This window comes from Bufo gargarizans, chromosome 6, assembly GCF_014858855.1.
Source record: "Bufo gargarizans isolate SCDJY-AF-19 chromosome 6, ASM1485885v1, whole genome shotgun sequence".
Classification (NCBI taxonomy): Eukaryota; Metazoa; Chordata; class Amphibia; order Anura; family Bufonidae; genus Bufo; species Bufo gargarizans.
In genome coordinates, this window is record NC_058085.1 from 177,145,718 (window position 1) to 177,166,888 (window position 21,171).

The 21,171-nt window shown below is 46.3% G+C and overlaps 1 protein-coding gene across 4 annotated transcripts in view; it reads left to right on the forward strand.

Moving 5' to 3' along the window:
- The window catches only part of BMPR1A (bone morphogenetic protein receptor type 1A), a 95,396-nt gene that overhangs the window by 40,536 nt on the left and 33,689 nt on the right, over positions 1-21,171 (forward strand). For all 4 annotated transcript variants that reach the window (XM_044300001.1, XM_044300004.1, XM_044300002.1 and 1 more), the window contains one exon: positions 13,331-13,486. In XM_044300001.1, coding sequence (XP_044155936.1) covers positions 13,402-13,486 — 85 coding nt within the window. In that variant the 5' untranslated portion in view covers positions 13,331-13,401. The remainder of the gene's footprint in view (positions 1-13,330; positions 13,487-21,171) is intronic.

Consider the following 21,171-nt stretch of genomic DNA (forward strand, 5'->3'; position numbering starts at 1 on the left):
TGTTTTATTAGTTCCCTCTCCTCCCCTCCACTATAGGTGCATCCACTGAGGGGTTATGCTGGCGTCCCTATCATGCCGCCCAGGGAGCTGCCTCTCTCCTTGCAGGGTCCCCCATCCCCCCCCTATCGCCTTACCGGTGCGCAGGCATCCCTCCTTGAGACAGCTCAGGGCCTGGGCCCTCTCCTGACTGCTGCGGCGTAGGGCCCTTGTTTCCGGTCCGCGGGGTGGGCTCCCGCGGCCGGCATGACTGCGGTGTTCAGCGGACCCCGACCGCAGGTGCTCGGAGAGGCTGTCTTCCGGTCGGTCGGGCGCCGCAGAAAGGTTCTATCCCGGGCTCCTTCTTCCGGGCCCCCTGATTCTCCGGCCCGCGGGGTGGGCTCCCGCGGCCGGTATTGTGCATGCGCCGCTTCGCTCCTTCCAGATCCCGGCCGGTACCTCCGGGCACCGCAAACTTTAGGCCCCGGCTTCGCGGCCTACTAGGCCGCAATATTCCGGCCTCGATTGGAGGGGGCGGGCATTCGCAGGCGCGAATTCTTCCCGCCGGAGGTCCCCCCGCCCCCAGGGGATCGCTGCACCGCCCTCAGGTCCGATCTGTATTAACCTCTTGGACGCTGACGGCTGCCATCTGGAGGAGACCCTGGGATGGCTAGCCTCTCAGTGAGGCTGTGCTCTTATATGGTGGCCCCTTCCTGCCTAAAAGAGGCTGTGTTTTACAATAATAAATAAAAAAAAAAAAAAAATTAAAATAAAATAAAAAATATAATAATATTAATAATGAAGTGTGAATATATATCATATATATGAAATATCTGTATTTTATGTTGGCTGCGCAGGATACTGCAGCCTGACCTTAGAGCGCTGGCCGTATGCCTGCCCCTATTCTATAGGTGGCATGTTGCGCTCCGTGGCACTGGCCAGGTATACATGTTTCCCTTTCTAGGCGGACCCTTGCCCTCTCCTGGGGTACGGCGCTGGCCAGGTGCAGGCCGCCTTTTTCTATAGGCAGAATTAGTCGCCCTCTCCAGTCGCGGTGCTGGCCATGTGCATGACCCCCCATTATAGGCGGCATACTGCACTCTCTCTGGCTGCGGGCTGGCCTTGTGCATGACCCCCTTTCTGTAGGCGGAATACTGCCCTTTTACCGCATACGATGCTGACCATGTGCACGACCCCCTTCCATAGGCGGAACGCTGCACTCTCGCTGGATTTGCTACGGCCATATGCGTGACCCCCTTCCATAGGCGGAACGCTGCACTCTCGCTGGATTCGCTACGGCCATATGCATGACCTCCTTCCATAGGCGGAACGCTGCACTCTCGCTGGATTCGCTACGGCCATATGCATGACCTCCTTCCATAGGCGGAACGCTGCACTCTCGCTGGGTTCGCTACGGCCATATGCATGACCTCCTTCCATAGGCGGAACGCTGCACTCTCTCTGGCTTCGCTGCTGGTCATACGCATGACCTCCGTCCAAAGGAGGACTGCTGCGCTCTCTCTCTGGATTCGCTGCCGGCCATATGCATGACCTCCGTCCATAGGCAGAACGCTGCACTCTCGCTGGATTCGCTGCCGGCCATATGCATGAACCGGCCATGTGCATGACCTCCTTCCATAGGCGGAATGCTGCACTTTCCGGATTCGTTGCCGGCCATACGCATGACCTCCGTCCATAGGCGGAATGCTGCACTCTCTCTGGATTTGCTGCCGGCCATGTGCATGAACTCCTTCCATAGGTGGATTGCTGCACTATCATTGGATTCGCTGCCGGCCATGTGCACGACCCCTTCCTTGGGTGGTGTGCTGCACTCACTGGAATCGCTGCCAGCAATGAGCATGTATCCTTTCCTCAGGCGGCATACGCACAACACCGCTGACTGTGGTTGTTTTCTCGCCAGTGCGTTGCTGGCCATGTGCATGTCCCGCATCCTTGGCGGGGTGCTTGCATTTTTGCTGGATGCGGTGACGGCCGTGTGCATTACCCCGCCCCTTTCTGGGTGGAATACTGCTCTTTCGCCGGATGTGTTGCGGGCCATACACGGCCCTCCTCATCCATGGGCGAAAAATTTGCACCCTCACGTGACCCATGGCTGTCCGTGATATGCTGTGCGGGATTCTTGCATGTTCTCCTTCATTGTGGAGTAGTTGCACTCTCACAGTATTCGGTGTTAGGTGGGTTATTGCGCACTCGCTTAATGGTTGGATAACCCCGTGCATGTCCCCCTTTCACTGGGCGGACCTCCCTCCTGCGTTCCCGTTGGGTACTGTGCGGCCATGTGATTGGTCACCTTCTGGGCAGACTATGGTATGTTCTACTTCTCTGAAGTTGTTACTGGCCTTGGGCATCCCCCCTTTGGGACGGGCCTTTGCATTCTTACCAGCTGCAGTGTTGCCAGATACGTTTCCCCCTTTTCTGGGGGGCCTGCCTGCATTTCCATCGCATGCCATACTGATGTCTTGTGCATAACTCCCTTTCAGGTTGCACTTTGCACTTCCGTTGATACTGTTGGACTCTGTGGCTGATCCCCTTCACTGGGTGTCTATTTTTTTGCGGTGAGCGGTATTTCTGGTGCACTCTGTCCGTTGTTTGGGCCGTGTATGCCTTCTCCTCCCATAGGTGGGTTGGCCTTCTCACTGCTTGCGGGGCTGCTCGTACGTATGCCTCACTTCCTCCTGCAACATTCCCTCTTTTTCTCTTGGGATGTGGTGCTTGTCACGGGCCTTGCGCTCTTCTCTAAAGAGATCATTCTGTCCACCTGTGTAACCCTTGGGTGCTGTCATACAAGCATTAAAAGAATGCCATTGTATTCAAAGGTGTATTCCTTAGATATAGTAGATGGGCTCTACTGCTCTCTACTTCGCCGAGCTGGGTGGTGCTCGTTTCTCTGGTTTGGCCTGTATATTGTGGTCCCGTTGGTCGGCATCCACCATGTCCGTTGGCCTTTCCACCTGGGGAGTGTTCGTGGTTCTTTGATAGGTGCCCTTTCGTTCTCCCGTGCACTCGCTTCCCGGCGCAAGTGGTCACTGGGTCGAGAGTGCCGTTTGCAGTGCCACTCGTTTTCGGCGTTGGCTCTGGCGGGGCTGCTGTTCCCTCGCCTGCTACTGTTTCCTCCTCTTCGGGTGTCGTGCAGTATGAGTCTTTTTTCTTTTGGCGCCCCCTCCGCGCTTCAGGCTGGTCCGCTACCGGGTTCGGGCCGCTTTTCTCGGGATGGTCACCCAGCTTCTCTTGGGTGCTCGCTTACCCAGGTCCGTAGGACCTCCACCTTGGGTTCTTCAGGGTACTCGCCTTCTGCGTGGCAGTGAACCGGGCGTCTCAGTGAACCGGGCGTCTCCTTTCGGTTGGAGGGTGTTATGCCGGCCTCTGTCTCGACTGCCTTTTCTCGCCGGCTCTGCTTGGCTCCCGCTCGGTTCGGCTCCCTCCGGTGTGGCTTTTGCCCCGGCCGCGCTTCAGTGGCGGTTCCTTCACTGCCCTCCCCTCTGGGGAGAGCTTGGTTGTTCATGTGGATGGTTCTGATGTTCCTCTTGGCCTCGTACTGTCTCCCTTGTTCACTCTGGCTGTAACTTGGGAGGAACCCCCATTCGGTCGAGATTGTCATTAGATCTCCCACACCGGGACTGTAGGACGTCTTCCTGTGGTGGCTACATCGACATGGACTTTAGCCTGTCTTGTCCTGGCGGTTACTGGGCGGACCCTTCGGTTCCTTTCCGTCTGTCCTTCTGCTCCCCCACTCCGGGTGGTTACAGGACAACGTTGCTCGGGGGCCGACGGGACCAGTTTTTGCCGACCGTACTGCCCGTGTTTCGGGTCTGCGCCTGTTCGCATTGGGTTTTCACCCGCTTGCCCAGGCGACTCTTGCGTGCTCGCTAGTGTTCGCTCCTAATGGTTCTGTCTTTCTCCAGTCCGACCTAGATCTGGGACTGGGACTCTGTTGCTTGAAGTGTCAAGTGTCGGCGCTGTCCTTCCCCTTTCAGCGTTCCCCGGCCCTCTGGGCCTGTCAGGACCCTCTTCCATGGAGCGGCTTTGGGGTTCCCTTGTACTGCCCCTGGGTACCGCCCTGGGCATTGCATACTGGGCTCTTGGCACTCCAGTCTTTCCCTTGGAGCCGTTACAGAAGCTCTCTCTACTCCTTCTGTCCTGTACGGTTATGTTTCCGTAGCCGTCGTGTCTCTGGCGGGTGCCTGGGTGGCGGCCCTTCTTGTTCCGGGCCTTCTCTTTCCTCAGGACAGGGCTGTTCTCCATCCCGTCTCTTCCTTCCTTCTGAAGGTGGTGTTTGTCTTTCATTTTGACGAGGCTTTCGTCCTCCCCTTTCCACCCCCGGGAACGGACTCTTCTTCAGATTTGGGAGTTGTTTGGGCCTTGCGGTTTTTACTTGGAGATCTCCGGCTCTTGTCGACGTTGGGTCACTTGGTTTTCTAGGAGGTCCGCGCAACGGGTTGGTGGCCTCCGGGGTGGCTTTCCTCCGCTTTCTCACTGTGGTTATTGCTGTGGTTACCGCACCAAGGGCAGGGTTCTGCTTTTGGTGTCTCCGTTCATTTCACCAGAGTTGTCGGTGCCTCCTGGGCCGGAGGCATTTGGCTTCGGCCATGCGTCTGTGCGAGGCGGTCACTGGTCTGCCTTACAGCGTTCTACAGGGTGCCTACTCTGGCTTCGGCAGGTGCTGCCTTGGGCCGCCTGGTCTGCGGGCGGCGGTTTCTTGATGCCTTCGGGTGCTTCGCCTTGGTGCTGTGGTCCCTCCCCCTTTTGGACTGCTTTTGAACGTCCCAAGGTCTTCTGTGTCCCCCAAGGAAACTGGGCGAGAAAACGAGATTTTTGTATAACTTACCAGTAAAATCTTTCTCGCTCTTTCCTTGGGGGACACAGCACCCACCCATTCTTTGTTTTTCTCTACACGGTTTCCGAGTTGTTTTACCCGTTGGGTAGTTGGCTTGTTGGTTCCACTTTTGGACTTTGCCTTTTTTCACTACTTGGACACGCAACTGGCAGCCTCTCTCTCCAGGCTGAGGGTATAGCTGTGGAGGAGGGGCTTAACAGTTTTCACTTAGTGTCACGCCTCCTATGGAGATGAGCTATACCCAAGGTCTTCTGTGTCCCCCAAGGAAAGAGCGAGAAAGAGATTTTACTGGTAAGTTATACAAAAATCTCGTTTTTCTACTCCTGTTTCAGGCATAGAAAATAGTCTAAATCAACACCAGCAAGGAGGCTGCCATAGATTTAGACTGGAAGACAACTGCTGCATGGGGCTGGATGGAGCCTTACCAACCCATGGCAATGCCAGACTGCGCAGAGATCCTGCAGCTTGTTCCCTGCCGGTCTTTAACGTTAGTGTGCAACTAGCCTTAGGGTCCAATTCAGACATCTGTAGTTCTGGGTCGGGGTGCGGACCCGTTCATTTCAAGTCTGTGTGTGTGTGTTGCCTAAATGCCCCCAAATTCCCCCCTCCGATATTTGCACATCCACTTAAATACTTTCTCTCCTTTTATTGTTCACTCCTCATTTTGGTTTTCAAAACTGCATGGCGAAATCTGACCATGTGGCCGTACCCTAATAGAGACCTAAGGCTTTGATTATAGAAGACACCCTGGCATTTAACCCCTTAGGTGCTGATTGCAACACCTGTGCTGTATAAACAAAGGGTTTCCTTTTCTGTCACCCAAGTGTTGACTGTTATATAGAGAGGCCTGGAGCGGACTCCTCAAGGCTGCATTTTCAGATTCTCACAAGACATAAACACATTTGGTGTGCCCATAGCCATAATATTCCCAACTTTCTGCACTCCAGAAAATATAGGTCATCCCACGAAAAAAAAAATAAAAAAAATAAGCTATACACAGATTTCACATCTGCAGCAGATCCACTGCCAGATGGACCATAGTGGGATCCATCAGCTTTCTGGTATGGTTTCTGATTTACTGCTCCTTTTTTGTCATACTCTTCTCTCCTCTGCTGCAGATGTGAACCTAGCCTTAGGTCACCGCCACTTATATGCATTGTTCCGCTCTGTCAAAGCAGCAGAACAATCAGAAGTGCTGGATTCTGCACATTCCCATTCACTATAATGGAGCCCGGTTTGGCTTTCATTCAGGTGTCCACTTTGTATGACGTGCAGGACTATTTGTCTGCTCTTTGTGGCAGAACCAGCAACGGAGACCCCGAACAGAGCCTCCAACGCAGATGTGAACATAAGCTTAAAGGGGGGGAAAAAATATGTCTGAAGATAACGAAGTCACAATTGGCTGCATCCTTAAGGAGTTAAGTATAGTTCTTAGATGAAGCCAAAGAAGGGTTTAGCGCAGGTTGACTTTTCAACCTGACTTTGTCCATTTTGCTTGCCTGTTTGTGCGTAATTCAAGACTGTCAACAGGAAGTAATCTGGCGAGAGGGCATCTACCGTGCATAGTTCCTAATGTGCCGTCTCCAACCAGGCCTCCAAACGGCAGTCCCCTGGTGAAGGCTTAAAATAATAGGCATGCGTTCTGACGAGCTGTCATCGCCTGCTAAGTGTTAGCTTTTCAGAAAGGGTTGAAATGGTTTGTGGAGAAATTATACCAAGGGGGAAAAGTAGAGACACTTGCCTTGTGTTAAGGGACAGAGCGGGGGAAGGCTGCTGCTTGGGTTTGCATGATTTAAAGGAGGGTGGTATTCTTATGCTAATCCAGGCCTTGGATAAGGAGCAGAGTAGCCCCCTGCACACAATGGAAGTGGAGCCAGGATGTCTGGCTTGTAGTCGAGCGCGCCTTGGAAAGCATGTCAGACAGGGCGCCTGAGGCTGCCTTTGGGGGCAGGAGCTCAAGGAAGAGGAGGGTCCCTGCTTCTTTAGTGTGCTGGCACACGGCCAGGAGGAAAGACTGCAGATGTTAATTCAAGAAACGCAGGACCCTGGATCACTCTTCTGGCTTCAGTTTTCTCTGTGTGTGTGTGTGTGTGTGTGTGTGTGTGTGTGTGTGTGTGTGTGTGTGTGTAACCCTTTCCATGAAGAAACAATTTACATTCATGTCTGAGCAGGAACGCAGTTAAATTCCGAAAGTTGCTCCGGTGATGATACGCGGTTACCCGGCCTCCTAGTGTTCGCATGGCGAAAACGAGGCCAAGTAAACAGCGTCCCGTATGCCACATCTGTAATGGCAGAAACCGAGCGATTCCTCCCAGGGGTGGAAAATGTCGGGAGAAAGGAAGTCCTTTCTATTGTGATTCCACATGTTAAATAAGACTTATTAACCATTTCACTACAGGCACAGGAGCAGCGTTTGGCCTGTTGCACCATGCCGCATATCTGTAAAATGTCACGTTTAGGCCTCTTGCACATGAATGTTGTGCATCCGTTCTGTACATTGGGGACCGCAATTTGCAACGTCCATGTGGTGGCCGGGACGAATCGAGACCCATTCAACTTGAACGGGTCCGTGATCTGTCCGCATCTATTATATTATTATTTTTTTGCGGTGCGGAAGCACGGGCAGGAACACCACAGAAGCACTCCGTAGTGCTTCCATGGGGTTCTGATCCATGCTTGCATTCCACACCTCCGTCCTCTGATTGCAGACCCATACAAGTGAAAGGGTCTGTATCCGTAATGCGTTGTGCACAAGGGCCGGTGCCCGTGTATTGCCGACTCGCTATGCGCAAGAGGCCTTAAAGGGAACCTGTCACCTGTATTTTGGGTATAGAGCTGAGGACATGGGTTGCTAGATGGCCGCTAGCATATCCACAATACCCAGTCCCCATAGCTCTGTGTGCTTTTATTGTGTATAAAAACCGATTTGATACATATGCAAATTAAGCTGAGATGAGTCAGAGCTTGAAAATATGACTCTTCTCTGGTCACACAAGTAAGATATGACTCTTTTGTGTTAATTTGCATATGTATCAAATCGTTTTTTGACACCATAAAAGCACACAGAGCTATGGGGACTGGATATTGCGGATGTGCTAGCGGCCATCTAGCAACCCATGTCCTCAGCTCTATGCACAAAATCCTGGTGACAGGTTCCCTTTAACCCTAAAGGTTTCCTGGAGCGATATTCATTTTGTAAATGACCCATCCATGTGGGGTGAGACACTGCTTTCACCTTCTAAAAAGGTGGCAATGGTGGTGTGTGTTTTTACCACCACAAAGCAAACATGAGGGGTGTGATTAATCACATCCTATATGATGGCCTGGCTCCTCATGGATTCTGTCTGCCCTCAGTCGCCACAGTTCCTCCTGCACTACATGTGATTGGGATTGTTCATTTTCCTTTTCCGGTTGGAAATGTGAGCACATTATATGTGTATTAATTATATAACATATGACTAATATATGAAAGGAGCGCTCTAACCTGAGCTTTTAGAAGTCAGTTCATACCTGTCTGTTTCCTCATCAAATTCATGAGCATACTGGGTCCGATTTTATATCACATTGACATACGCCAAGAGAATCCTTGTGGATTTTTGTCAGCCGCAATAAAAACAACCATTTTCTTTTTGCAGATTCCACGCACAAGTGTAGATTAGCCCTGATGAATGGTCCACCACCATGCCTCAGATCCTCTGGACTGCTGGAGGTTACCCATCTCTGCTTGCTGTTGAGGACATTTGGCCAAACAAAGCCTGACTTGACTCTGCACCCGGGCTGACAATTTGGTTGTCACCAGCCCTTCCTGTCCTGGGGCAATGGTTTTCTGTGTAAACAATGGCATCTTATGCTGTTTCCATGATTGATTGAGGATTTTTCATTTTTTAGCCTCCCACGTTTGGGCAGCTTGGCCCCATCTCATGAATGCTTTTTTTTTTTTTTGTGACATTGAAGCTTTTTAAAGCATTCCTAAGAAGTGCAACTGTTACATTTCTAGTGTGTAACCTTCCACTGTCCGGAATGGATTACTGGGTAATCTAATACAGTAGTGATCCACTGTGTACCATTCACAAGCTGGTGCCATTAAATAGACTTGTGAGCTGAAAATAATAATTATTAATACTAATTTAGTATTTTTGTTCCTGGTTCCTTTACTGCTGCAGCAATTTCATAGGTGTAAACTTTGTCACGTTGTCTCTACTTACCCAGGTCCCCTATGAGCATCGCCAGACCTCTGTGCTGCTGGTTGTCTCACAGGCAAACATTTTGTTGGACAGATGAAAATCCATCCCATCTGACCCTTGCTTCACATGAGATTACCCTTGTCTGCGCGTGTGGTCAAAATAGAATTGGGGGGCGGGCGCGCATACTAGTCTGAAGTAGTCTGGCTTAGTTGCCCATAGCAACCAGATGCCACCTTTAATTTTTTTTTTTATAAAAGATAAAATCTGGTTGCTCTGGGCAACTAAGCCAGTTTTACTTCACACTAGTTTGATAAATGACACCAATATATTTGTATAGGATCCATCGAAAAAGGGTTCATCATATCGCTATGAATCATGTATACATTAAAGGTCCAACACTGTGAACAAGTACATGAGCTGAACCTTTATATACAGTAGTAAGTAGATGGAAAGCAGAAAAGCAAAATTAGGTTAAGGGTCCATTCACACGTCCTGTTTTTTTTCATCCTGAAAAACGGTCCGTTTTTTGCGGATCCGTTGTTCCTGAAAATGTTTCCGTATGTCATCCGTTTTTTGCGGATCCGCAAAAAACGGAAACATGTATACATTTCAATAATCAAAAAAAGTTGTTTGGATTTCTTTGAAAAAAAATTGAAAAAAAAAAAAAATTATAATAATTTGTTATGTGTTTCCAGGAACAGAATCCGCAAAAAACGGATGACATACGGAATGACATCCGAATGTCATCCGTTTTTTGCGGATCCATTGACTTTGTATTGTACCAGGATCAGATTTTTCAGGACAAGAATAGGACATGTTTTATATTTAAACGGACATGCGGAACGGAACAACGGAAACGGACAGCACACATTGTGCTGTCCGATTTTTTTCCAGGACCCATTGAAAATGAATGGGTCCAGATCTGGTCCTGATCTGTTCCTGAAAAAACGGAACAGATCAGGAAAGAAAAAACGGACGTGTGAATGGACCCTTAGGCTACATTCACACGTCAGTATTTTTCTATAATCCGAATTTCGGTCCGTTTTTTGCAGATCCGTTGTTCCTGAAAATGTTTCCGTATGTCATCCGTTTTTTGCGGATCCGCAAAAAACGGAAACATGTATACATTTCAATAATCAAATAAAGTTGTTTGGATTTCTTTGAAAAAATAAAAATAAAAAATATTTGCTATGTGTTTCCAGGAACGGATTCTGCAAAAAACGGAAGACATACGGAATGACATCCGAATGTCTTCCGTTTTTTGCGGAACCATTGACTTTGCATTGTACCAGGATCCGATTTTTCAGGAACATAATAGGACATGTTTTATATTTAAACGGACATGCGGAACGGAACAACGGAAACGGACAGCACACATTGTGCTGTCCGATTTTTTCCAGGACCCATTGAAAATGAATGGGTCCTGATCTGTTCCGCAAAAAACGGAACAGATCAGGAAAGAAAAAACGGACGTGTGAATGGACCCTAAGGCTATTTTCACACTTGCGGCAGTGTGATCCGGCGGGCACTTCCGTCGTCGGAAGTGACGCAGGCTCCACCACGCTGGATGTGACTGAAAGCATTTGTGAGACGCATCTGGATGCGGATCAGTCTCTCCGCTTGCCATGTGGACAGACGGACCCGTCGTGTGTGTGTGTGTGTGTGTTTTTTTTTTTTTTTTTTTTTTTTTTTTACATTTTTACCCGTCTGCACATGCGCAGATGGATTTTCATCTGTCCAACAAAATGTTTGCCTGTGAGACAACCAGCAGCACAGATGTCTGGCAATGCTCATAGGGGATTACATTTGAATCCTGATCAGGTTTTTGATCACAATGAAAAAATGCATTGGAAAAAACTGATCCGCCATTTATGGACTTTAAAGAGGACCTTTCACTTGTATAAACTATGTAAACGGAGTATGCTGCCATATAGAGTGGCGCCCAGGGATCTCACTGCTCTTAGTATTATCCCCGGGCGCCGCTCCGTTACCTTTGCTCCTTAAGTTATAGTAGGTGGGTCTTCCCTTGTCCTGTGGGCGTCTCCTTCTCCTAGGCTGCAGCGCTGGCCAATCGCAGCGCAATCTGCAGCCTAGGAGAAGGAGACAAGGGAAGACCCGCCTACTATAACTTAAGGAGCAAAGGTACTGGAGCGGCGCCCGGGGATAATAGTAAGTGCAGTGAGATCCCCGGGCACTGCTCTATATGGCAGCATACTCGGTTCACATAGTTTATACAAGTGAAAGGTCCTCTTTAACTTTTTTTTTCAAATTTTTCGGGTTTAACATTCAAAAGCCGGATCCAGTTTGACAGAACACACGGTGCCGGATCCGGCATTAATGCAAGTCGATGGGGGAAAAAGGCCGGATCCGGCAGTCAAAGGGTTCCAGATTTTTGGCCGGAGGTAAAAATACAACATGCTACAGTTTGCAGAAAAGCCTGATCAGTCAAAAAGACTGAACTGAAGACATCCTGATGCATCTTGAACGCATTACTCTCCATTCAGAATGCATTAGGATAAAACTGATCAGTTCTTTTCTGGATTTGAGCCCTTAGGACGCCCGAAAAGAAAAACGCTAGTGTGAAAGTAGCCTTAGAAGTCTGCCCGCTGTAAAGGACCCTCAGGAAAGGAGAGGTAAGGTCTACAGACCGAGGCAGCCAGTCTGATGGAATGTCACCCTAAAACAGGGCAGAGCAACTTACATTGTATGTGAAAGCATGCAGGCTGATGGAGGAAAAAAGTTATATTTTTTTATTTTATTTTTTAACACCAAATTAAGTACAATGCAATAATAAAAAACTAATTCACAGATTAGATTTACTTTTATTTGGGATCATTTGCAGTCATGTGACAACTAAGCCCAAGGCTTACAGATGTATTTTGTAGAATATTTCACGTGCGTGTTCACCCGAGTCTCAGATCTTCTTCTTTTATAGGTGCCAAGTACGTTGTATGTTGTAGCCTATCTCGCAGCACATGACTGTCTTGCATTTTTATATATATTTTTTTTTTAGTTTTTAATATAGTTCCCCCCTGTTGCTAGCCTGTCTCCCTTCCCTTGCGGTAATGAATCCTTTTTGTTTCCCAATTACTGAGAAGTCACAGATGTGTGAAAAGTAGGCCACAGGTCGAAGGCTGCGTGCCCCTTACCCAGTGAAATTGAAAATGACAGGAATCCTTTTGCTCCACCACTAATTTGCTTGTGTGTTAAATGGCTCCGGAGCCCCAATTAAAAAGAAAAGTTCTTGGGTTCTGATGAACAGACAGATTGAGTTATTTATGGTGGAAGCAGCCACCAACATAATTGAGGCCCATCCTTGAACAAATACAAATTATTCCATTCAGGAGTAGCGCCAGGCTGACAGGGTCGTGCAGGTCAAGCTCACCGAAACAAGAGGCCAATGAAAGCCAAAATGTGCCTTCCATTCATCTTAGTACAGATCTCCTTTGTCTGCATTAACTGTTTAGGTGTTTGCGTTTTGCCGCAATTTTTTGGTTTAGTTGTCCTCTATTTTACTATTTTACTATTTTAGTGAGGAAATGTCTATTACAGTGATCACATGAAGTTGATGCAGAATTGTGTGTTGTCGTAAGGTTGCATTTGCCAAAGCTCAACTCTTTAATCTTCATCAGTATAACATTGGGCAGAACGTTCTGCCCAATCTTTGGGCTCCAGAACAGAAGGAACTGGGCAAACTAGTGTGGGGTTTTGTATGGTAAAAGTTCCAGATGAAATGTAGTATATCTGTGGGTGGTCCTAACTGGTGATATAGGCTACATTAACACTCGCGTTTGGTGCTGATCCGTCATGGATCTCCACAAACGCATCCGTTCAGAACGGATCAGTTTGTATTATCTTTAACATAGCCGAAACGGATCAGTCCTGATCACCATTGAAAGTCTGATCCGTCCCTATTGACTTACATTGTGTGTCAGGATGGATCTGTTTAGCTAAGTTTTGTCCGCCTACAAAGTGGGATGGAGATGGCACGGCGCCAAACTGATGCATTCTAAGCAGATACTTATCCATTTAAGGGCAAAACTGATCTGTTTTGGACCGCTAGTGAGAGCCCTGAACGGATCTCACAAACTGAAACCAAAACCCCAGTGTGAAAGTAGCCTTAGACTGATCTCTGTATTCACACTTTGTGAATCACTGCAAGTGGACAGGGATTAAAATGCTTCCCCCAAAAACTATATCCAGAAGTGTCCACAGATGGGGTACCATGATAACCTATCCAGTTATACAATAGACAACCATTGGCTTATGACTTTGTGGCATCACACTCATGATTGATTTTATTTTTTATTTACAGATTCGCTACCAAAGAAAATTTATCGGTCATTGTGCTTAGGTCCTCATCTCCATTTTCTGTGATTTTGTGAAATGCCACCATTGAAGAACATGACACTGGTAGAACGTGTTCTAGCCACTTTAGTCGGATGTATTGTATTAGCAGTTCACATTCAAGGTGAGTTACCTGTTTCCTGTCACTTTCTGAGTCTGCATGCTTTTCTGGGGTAGATCATTTCTCTGCAGAATACAACATAAAATTATGTGACTGCCATGACGTTTTGTCATTGTTAACGTTGCGTCCAGCTCCTGATACTTTATTCAACAAATAGAGCATGTAGTGTTTCCAACCACTTCTACCGATTTTGGTCACTACTTTGGCAAGGTTTGCACAACTCCATGGCACAGTGTGGAGAAAATACAGAATTGTAACAGGGAGCATATTGCACTATAGATGTCATCCTTAACCTCCCTAGGACCGCCTAACGCACGGATGCGTCCTGGAGGCGGTCGATTGATTCCTCCTGGACGCATCCGTGTGTCATCTCGCAAGAGGCGAGATTTCCTGTGAACGCGCGTTCACAGGATCGGAAGGTAAGAGACTGGATCTACAGCCTGCCAGCGGGCTGTAGATGTGTGTGTTTTTTTTTTTTTTTTTTACCTCCAACAGGTATATTACATGCTGTTTTGATAACTGCATCTAATATACCTGCTACCTAGTCCTCTGGTGGTCCCTTTTGCTTGGATCGACCACCAGAGGACACAGGTAGCTCTGTAAAGTAGCACCAAACACCACTACACTACCCCCCCCCCCCCCCCCCCCCGTCACTTATTAACCCCTTATGAACCCCTGATCACCCCATATAGACTCCTTTATCACCCCCCTGTAAGGCTCCATTCAGACGCCCGTATATGTTTTACGGATCCACGCATCCATGGATCGGATCCGCAAAACGCATACGGACGTCTGAATGGAGCCTTACAGGGGGGTGATCAGTGACAGGGGGGGTGATCACCCCATATAGACTCCCTGATCACCCCCCTGTAAGGCTCCATTCAGACTTTTTTTTTTGGGGCACAAGTTAGTGGAAATTGATTTATTTTTTATTTTTTTTTAGTTTTTTTCTTACAAAGTCTCATATTCCACTAACTTGTGTCAAAAAATTTAATCTCACATGAACTCACCATACCCCTCACAGAATCCAAATGTGTAAAAATTTTTAGACCTTTATATTCCAGACTTCTTCTCACGCTTTAGGGCCCCTAAAATGCCAGGGCAATATAACTACCCCACATGTGACCCCATTTCAGAAAGAAGACACCCCAAGGTATTCAATGAGGGGCATATTGAGTCCATGAAAGATTTAAATTTTTGTCCCAAGTTAGAGGAAAGGGAGACTTTCTGAGAAAAAAATCAATTTCCGCTAACTTGTGCCCCCAAAAAAAAAAATTTCTATGAACTCTCCATGCCCCTCATTGAATACCTTGGGCTGTCTTCTTTCCAAAATGGGTCACATGTGGGGTATTTATACTGCCCTGGCTTTTTAGGGGCCCTAAAGCGTGAGGAGTCTGGGATCCAAATGTCTAAAAATGCCCTCCTAAAAGGAATTTGGGCCCCTTTGCACATCTAGGCTGCAAAAAAGTGTCACACATGTGGTATCGCCGTACTCGGGAGAAGTTGGGGAATGTGTTTTGGGGTGTCATTTTACATGAACAAAAAATGGCGAATCACGCAGTAATTTTTTTTTTCTGTTTTGGTGTATGTATGTGTGTATATATGTAGAGTTTTCTTTATTTTTATGACTATGAAAATTGTATATTCACACTGAAGGCATCAAAACTATGAATTAACACGTGGAATTATATACATAACAAAAAGTGTGAAACAACTGAAAATGTCATATTCTAGGTTCTTCAAAGTAGCCACTTTTTGCTTTGATTACTGCTTTGCACACTCTTGGCATTCTCTTGATGAGCTTCAAGAGGTAGTCACCTGAAATAGTTTTCACTTCACAGGTGTGCCCTGTCAGGTTTAATAAGTGGGATTTCTTTTCTTATAAATGGGGTTGGGACCATCAGTTGCGTTGTGGAGAAGTCAGGTGGATACACAGCTGATGGTCCTACTGAATAGACTGTTAGAATTTGTATTATGGCAAGAAAAAAGCAGTAAATGGACATCTGTCTCCATACAGTATTAGAATGTATGGGCTCTGATGAGCTAAAGCAAGTTATTCACTAGGTCGCGTGTGACTTTGTTAAATAACTTTGGTAGTTGATTTTTTAAGTGGAAAACCACTTTAAAACTTGAAACTGGTACTAGTTGCAACCGAAGCAGAGTTCGGTTTCAAGTTTTAAAGTGGTTTTCCACTTTGTTAAATAACTTTAGTAGTTGGTTTTTAAAGTCACACGAGACCTAGTGAATAACTTCGACTCATCAGAGCCCATACATTCTAATACTGTACGGAGATGGACCTCCATACAGTATGCTGAAGTTTTGAACGAAGTGGCTTCGGCTTAAGCGTCGCTCAACTCGTGTCAATGCAACACTTTCATTTTTTCCTTTTTTAATACATTTTAATAAATTTAACAAAGATTTCTAACCTTCTTTTTCAATTTGTCATAAATTTTAGCACAAGGCTGCAACGTAACAAAATTTGAAAAAGAGTCTGAAGACTTTCCGAAAGCTTTGTATTTGTTACATCCGCTACTTTCATACGTCATTTGTAAAACTTCTCATTAGATAAATAGAATCGGAGGTTCCCTCTTTGATCTTTGCACCATGGACCCTAAGAATGCAAAGACTGGTAAAATCCCAGGAACCAACTAGTCAATGCAGTTTGACTGCTTTTGGTTGTACTCTATGAATGTAAAGTCCTCGCTCTAAATATCTCTAAAACCCTATAATTACTTCTCCTGCTTCATTCATATCAGTAATGCACAGCTTAATAAGTATTTAACATCTTGAGTTCACGTTTTGCCTTTTGTGACATCTGCACGAATGTTGATGTTCCACATCTGTATCTGCTTCAGAGTACTGGTGTATAGTAGTCAGGTCCATAAATATTGAGACATTGACACAATTCTAAAATTTTTGGTTCTATACGCCACCACAATGGATTTGAAATGAACAAGATGTGCTTTAACTGCAGACTGTCAGCTTTAATTTCTGGGTATTTACATCCAAATCAGGTGAACGGTGTAGGAAATACAACAGTTTGTATATGTGCCTACCACTTGTTGAGGGACCAAAAGTAGACAGTGGGACAGAATAATAATCCTAAATCAAACTTTCACTTTTTTAATACTTGATTGCAAATCCTTTGCAGTCAATTACAGCCTGAAGTCTGGTACGCATAGACAACACCAGACACTGGGTTTCATCCCTGGTGATGCTCTGCCAGGCCTCTACTGCAACAGTCTTCAGTTCCTGCTTGTTCTTGGGGCATTTTCCCTTAAGTTTTGTCTTCAGCAAGTGACATGCATGCTCAATTGGATTCAGGTCAGGTGATTGGCTTGGCCATTACATGACATTACACTTCTTTCCCTTGAACCCTTTGGTTGCTTTTGCAGTATGCTTTGGGTCATTGTCCATCTGCACTGTGAAGCGCCGTCCAATGAGTTCTGAAGCATTTTGCAGAATATGAGCAGATAATATTGCCCGAAACACTTCAGCATTCATCCTGCTGCTTTTGCCCGCAGTCACATCATCAATATAAGAGAACCAGTTCCATTGGCAGCCATACATGCCCACGCCATGACACTACCACTACCATGCTTCACTGATGAGGTGGTATGCTTTGGATCATGAGCCGTTCCTTTCCTTCTCCATACTCTTCTCTTCCTATCACTCTGGTACAAGTTAATCTTGGTCTCATCTGTCCATAGGATGTTCCAGAACTGTGAAGGCTTTTTTAGATGTCGTTTTGGCAAACTCTAATCTGGCCTTCCTGTTTTTGAGGCTCACCAATGGTTTACATCTTGTGGTGAACCCTCTGTATTCACTCTGGTGAAGTCTCTTGATTGCTGACTTTGACACACATACACCTACCTCCTTGAGTGTTCTTGATCTGGCCAACTGTTGTGAAGGGTGTTTTCTTCACCAGGGAAAGAATTCTTCGGTCATCTACCACAATTCTATTCCGTGGTCTTCCGGGTCTTTTGGTGTTGCTGAGCTCACCAGTGCACTCCTCCTTAAGAATGTTCCAAAGAGTTGCTTTGGCACATATGCAGACTGTTGGAATTTTTACACAACCTGATTTGGATGTAAATACCCTCAAATTAAAGATGACAGTCTGCAGTTAAAGCACATCTTTGTTTAATTTCAAATCCATGGTGGTGTATAGAGCCAACAATGTTAGAATTGGCGATGTCCCAATCTTTATGGACCTGATTGAGTGTTGCCGAGTTCAGGTGTGAGATTTGTATTTTAAAGGGAGTCTTTCCCCTAAATTATTGAACGCTAACACCATGATCTCCATTATAGTCCTCATTTTGGAATGCTGCTTACCATATAGCTGTCCGTTGATTGTTTTTTTTTTTTTTTGAAAAAATAAAACACTTTTATTCAATATGTTATTAGGTTCTGAAGGTGCACAGAGGCAGGGTTCATGCAGCCGGTGCCCAGGCCCCTCGTCGCGTTTTATATCAAACCCCTCCCGTTTCACCCCTCTGGTCCACCCAAGGTTCTTCAGAAATCAAGCACCAGCGCCGTTCAAAAGATTTGCCTTGCCTGCGCACTTCATTCCTCATTATGGGTAGAGGCACAAGGCCGGCTAGATGTACGGGCCGGCACATGTGCATTAAACGCTCTTGTGTCTCTGCCCATAATGGGGAATGAAGTGCACAGGCGCGGCAAATCTTTTGAATGGCGCTGGATTTCTGAAGAACTTAGGGCGGGCCAGTGGGGTGAAACGGGAGGGGTTTCATATGAAAAGCGAAGAGGCCTGTGCACTGGCCACATCAACGCTGCCTCTGGGCACCTTCGAACCTAATTAACATATTGAATAAGTGTGTTTTTTAGCGAAAATAAGCGACGGACAGCTATATGGTAAGCAGCATTCTAATATGGGGACTATAATGGAGATCATGGTGTTGGTGTTCTATAATGTTCAGTTTAGGTGACAGCCTCATGCACACGACGGTTCAGTTATTATTATAATTTTTTTTTTTTTTTTTTTTTTTTTTTGTAGGGCTACGTAATGGAGCAATGGATGTGGATAGCACAATGAGGTCTAATGCTCACATTCTGATGCGGTGCTGCCAATTATGCAACTTTTATCTTCATGCTTGCTTGTATTCTGATGCTATGTTCTGACGAACCAGCAGTAAAATGCACTGGGAGGACTCTTGGAGTCCTCCTCAGTGTGTGTGAGCTCTTGAGTCCTCACAGTGCATTTTACCCCAGGTTAATGGGACCTCAGCATCAGAATTTAAGTGTGAAAATAAAGATTTCATAACCAGGCATCACTTACACTATGCTCTACTTTTTTTTTTTTTTTTTTTGGGCGGGGTGTTTCGGAGCTGGGAGATTCTCTCTAGAACACTTCTGTTCAGACAATCCCATGTGGCTTTTCCATGAAATTATTATAGTTCCTGACCGTTCAGTGCATCAGTCAATGTCATGCTGTATGATTTCCCATCATAAATTCTTTCCCCATTAATTAAAGTGAAATGTTAGTTTTCTCTGCCACAATTGTCATCTTATCATTCTGTTATCCACAACTCTCAAAAGGAGAATGAAATGAACCTCTGCATAATGTGGTAAGAATGCAAAAACAGAAGTCTCGTATTTCTGATTGTAGTGACAGAATGACACGCCATAAGAGATGATAAAGTTTTGGTCACATACTGTATATTTGTGGAAGCATACTGTTGGTCCTTGTCAGAAGGTAGCTTACACCATGGAGTAGAGACAAAAAATATACTTCATTCCTACTGGGGGTAAAGTAATAGGTGTTAAAGCCGAGACTGAAGTCCTGAGTGGAAGACAGCGGAGTCTGGTTCACCCATACTTGTGATTCCGTTCATGTCTCTGCTGCAGAAATAGTCGTCTAACGCAGTGATTCTCAAACTTTTCACACCAAGTATCCTCTAGTGCAGGGGTAGACCACCTCTGGCACTCCAGCTGTTGGAAAACTACAACTCCCATCATGCATAACTTGCTCTGCTCTTCTAAGAACTCATCAAAATGAATGGAGCATGCTGGGAATTGTAGTTTCACAACAGCTGGAGTCCCAGAGGTTGCTGATCCATGCTCTAGTGAGTAGAGGTTTGAGCCGAGTGCCCCAAAGAAGCAAACTGTTAAGGCTATTCTCGTTCCACTGTTGTAGGCTGTGTTCTAAGCCTCTGTCAGCAAGCAGTTCCTTCAGATTTGCAGGAAGAATAGTGCAGCACCACATTAGGATTTACTTTTTAAATTGCATTTTGTGCTACCAAGCGTGCAGGAGAATACAACAGCCAGTAATGTCTCCTCTAATATACACAGTCACGTCACATTATTATGACCACCTACTTTCAGCGTCTGCTCGTGAAGAAGTCTCGTGTCGGGTCTGCACATTGCTGTCATGCGTAAGAGTTGCAAAAAGGATGGATTTTGGTCAAAGGGTGTCAGTATTTCTGAAACTGCAGTTTGTGAACTGTTCACATGCTGCTGTGGTGAAAGTGTATAGTCAGTGGAAAAATGGTACCATTGCAAATAAGTGATGTGGAAACTGCAGGCCACCACCTGCTAGAGGTAAATATCGGCTCCAAAGAACATATCAACCCGCTACAGTAGAGAAGCTGACATCAAAATAGCTCAGTCACTGATGACTCCTCCTCCCTGTACCAATAGCACTTCACAGGGCTGCCAACATAAATGTATAAATTACAAGTTTGAATTAAAAGGGGGGTTATAGTCACAGTATGTTTTAAAATGAACACTGTCCAGGGACTGTTCTGTAATTGGCATCTGTCTAGATAGGACTATAACCCCCTCATCCATAGAAATCCACCCCATGTACTGCAAAATATGGGTAGACTCCTAGGGATGTGGGGGGTTATAGTCATATTTAAAATAAACACTGTTCTGTAAGTCATTCGTCTATATTAAATATGACTATAACCCCCCTCATCCATAGGAATCCATCCATATTTTGCAGTACATGGGTGTATTTCTATGGATGGGGGTTTTAGTCATATTTGGCACACAGTTTTTAATTGAGGTACCATAAATTGCCTTAAGATGTCCTCACCTTGGGACTTAGGATGCAATCTACGGTACCTGGGGGTGTCATGTGGCACTGAACAGTGTACCGGTAGCTTATTGGTGGAGGAAGGGGGAGCAAGTGTCAGGACCTGTACTTGCGGCAGGACACTGGGACGATGCACATGGAGGGCGGTCCGGACACTCCAGGACCAGCTCACATGGAGATCGGGCGCAGCATTTGGCCATCAGTGGCAGCTTCACTGAAGGATACCATGAGTGCGTTCCCCGCCCGTTCTCCCATTGTTTTATGGCACTCAGGAGCAGTTAGTGAGAGCTCCTGAGCCGCATTAAGTTACACATTTGTGCCACATTCCTTTTATAAGACACACTTTGGAGGGGAAAAAATTGCGTCTTATAAAGCGAAAAATATGGTATATAAATCTGCCCAGCTTCTCCTGCTCTAGAACATGCTGCTTTCAGATTGCATTGCATTTTTTTGTTGACAGGTTCTCTTTAATAAATGTGGTACAAGCCATGTACGCCAGTTGCACAAGCATTCTTGCACATTTCCAACAATAAATCTGCCCCAGTGTCTATGCAGTTGGCTATTCACCACCTGCAAGTGTGGGCATGGGTGCTACCGGCCACTTGATCTTCACTAGTTTGGGAGCACTTAA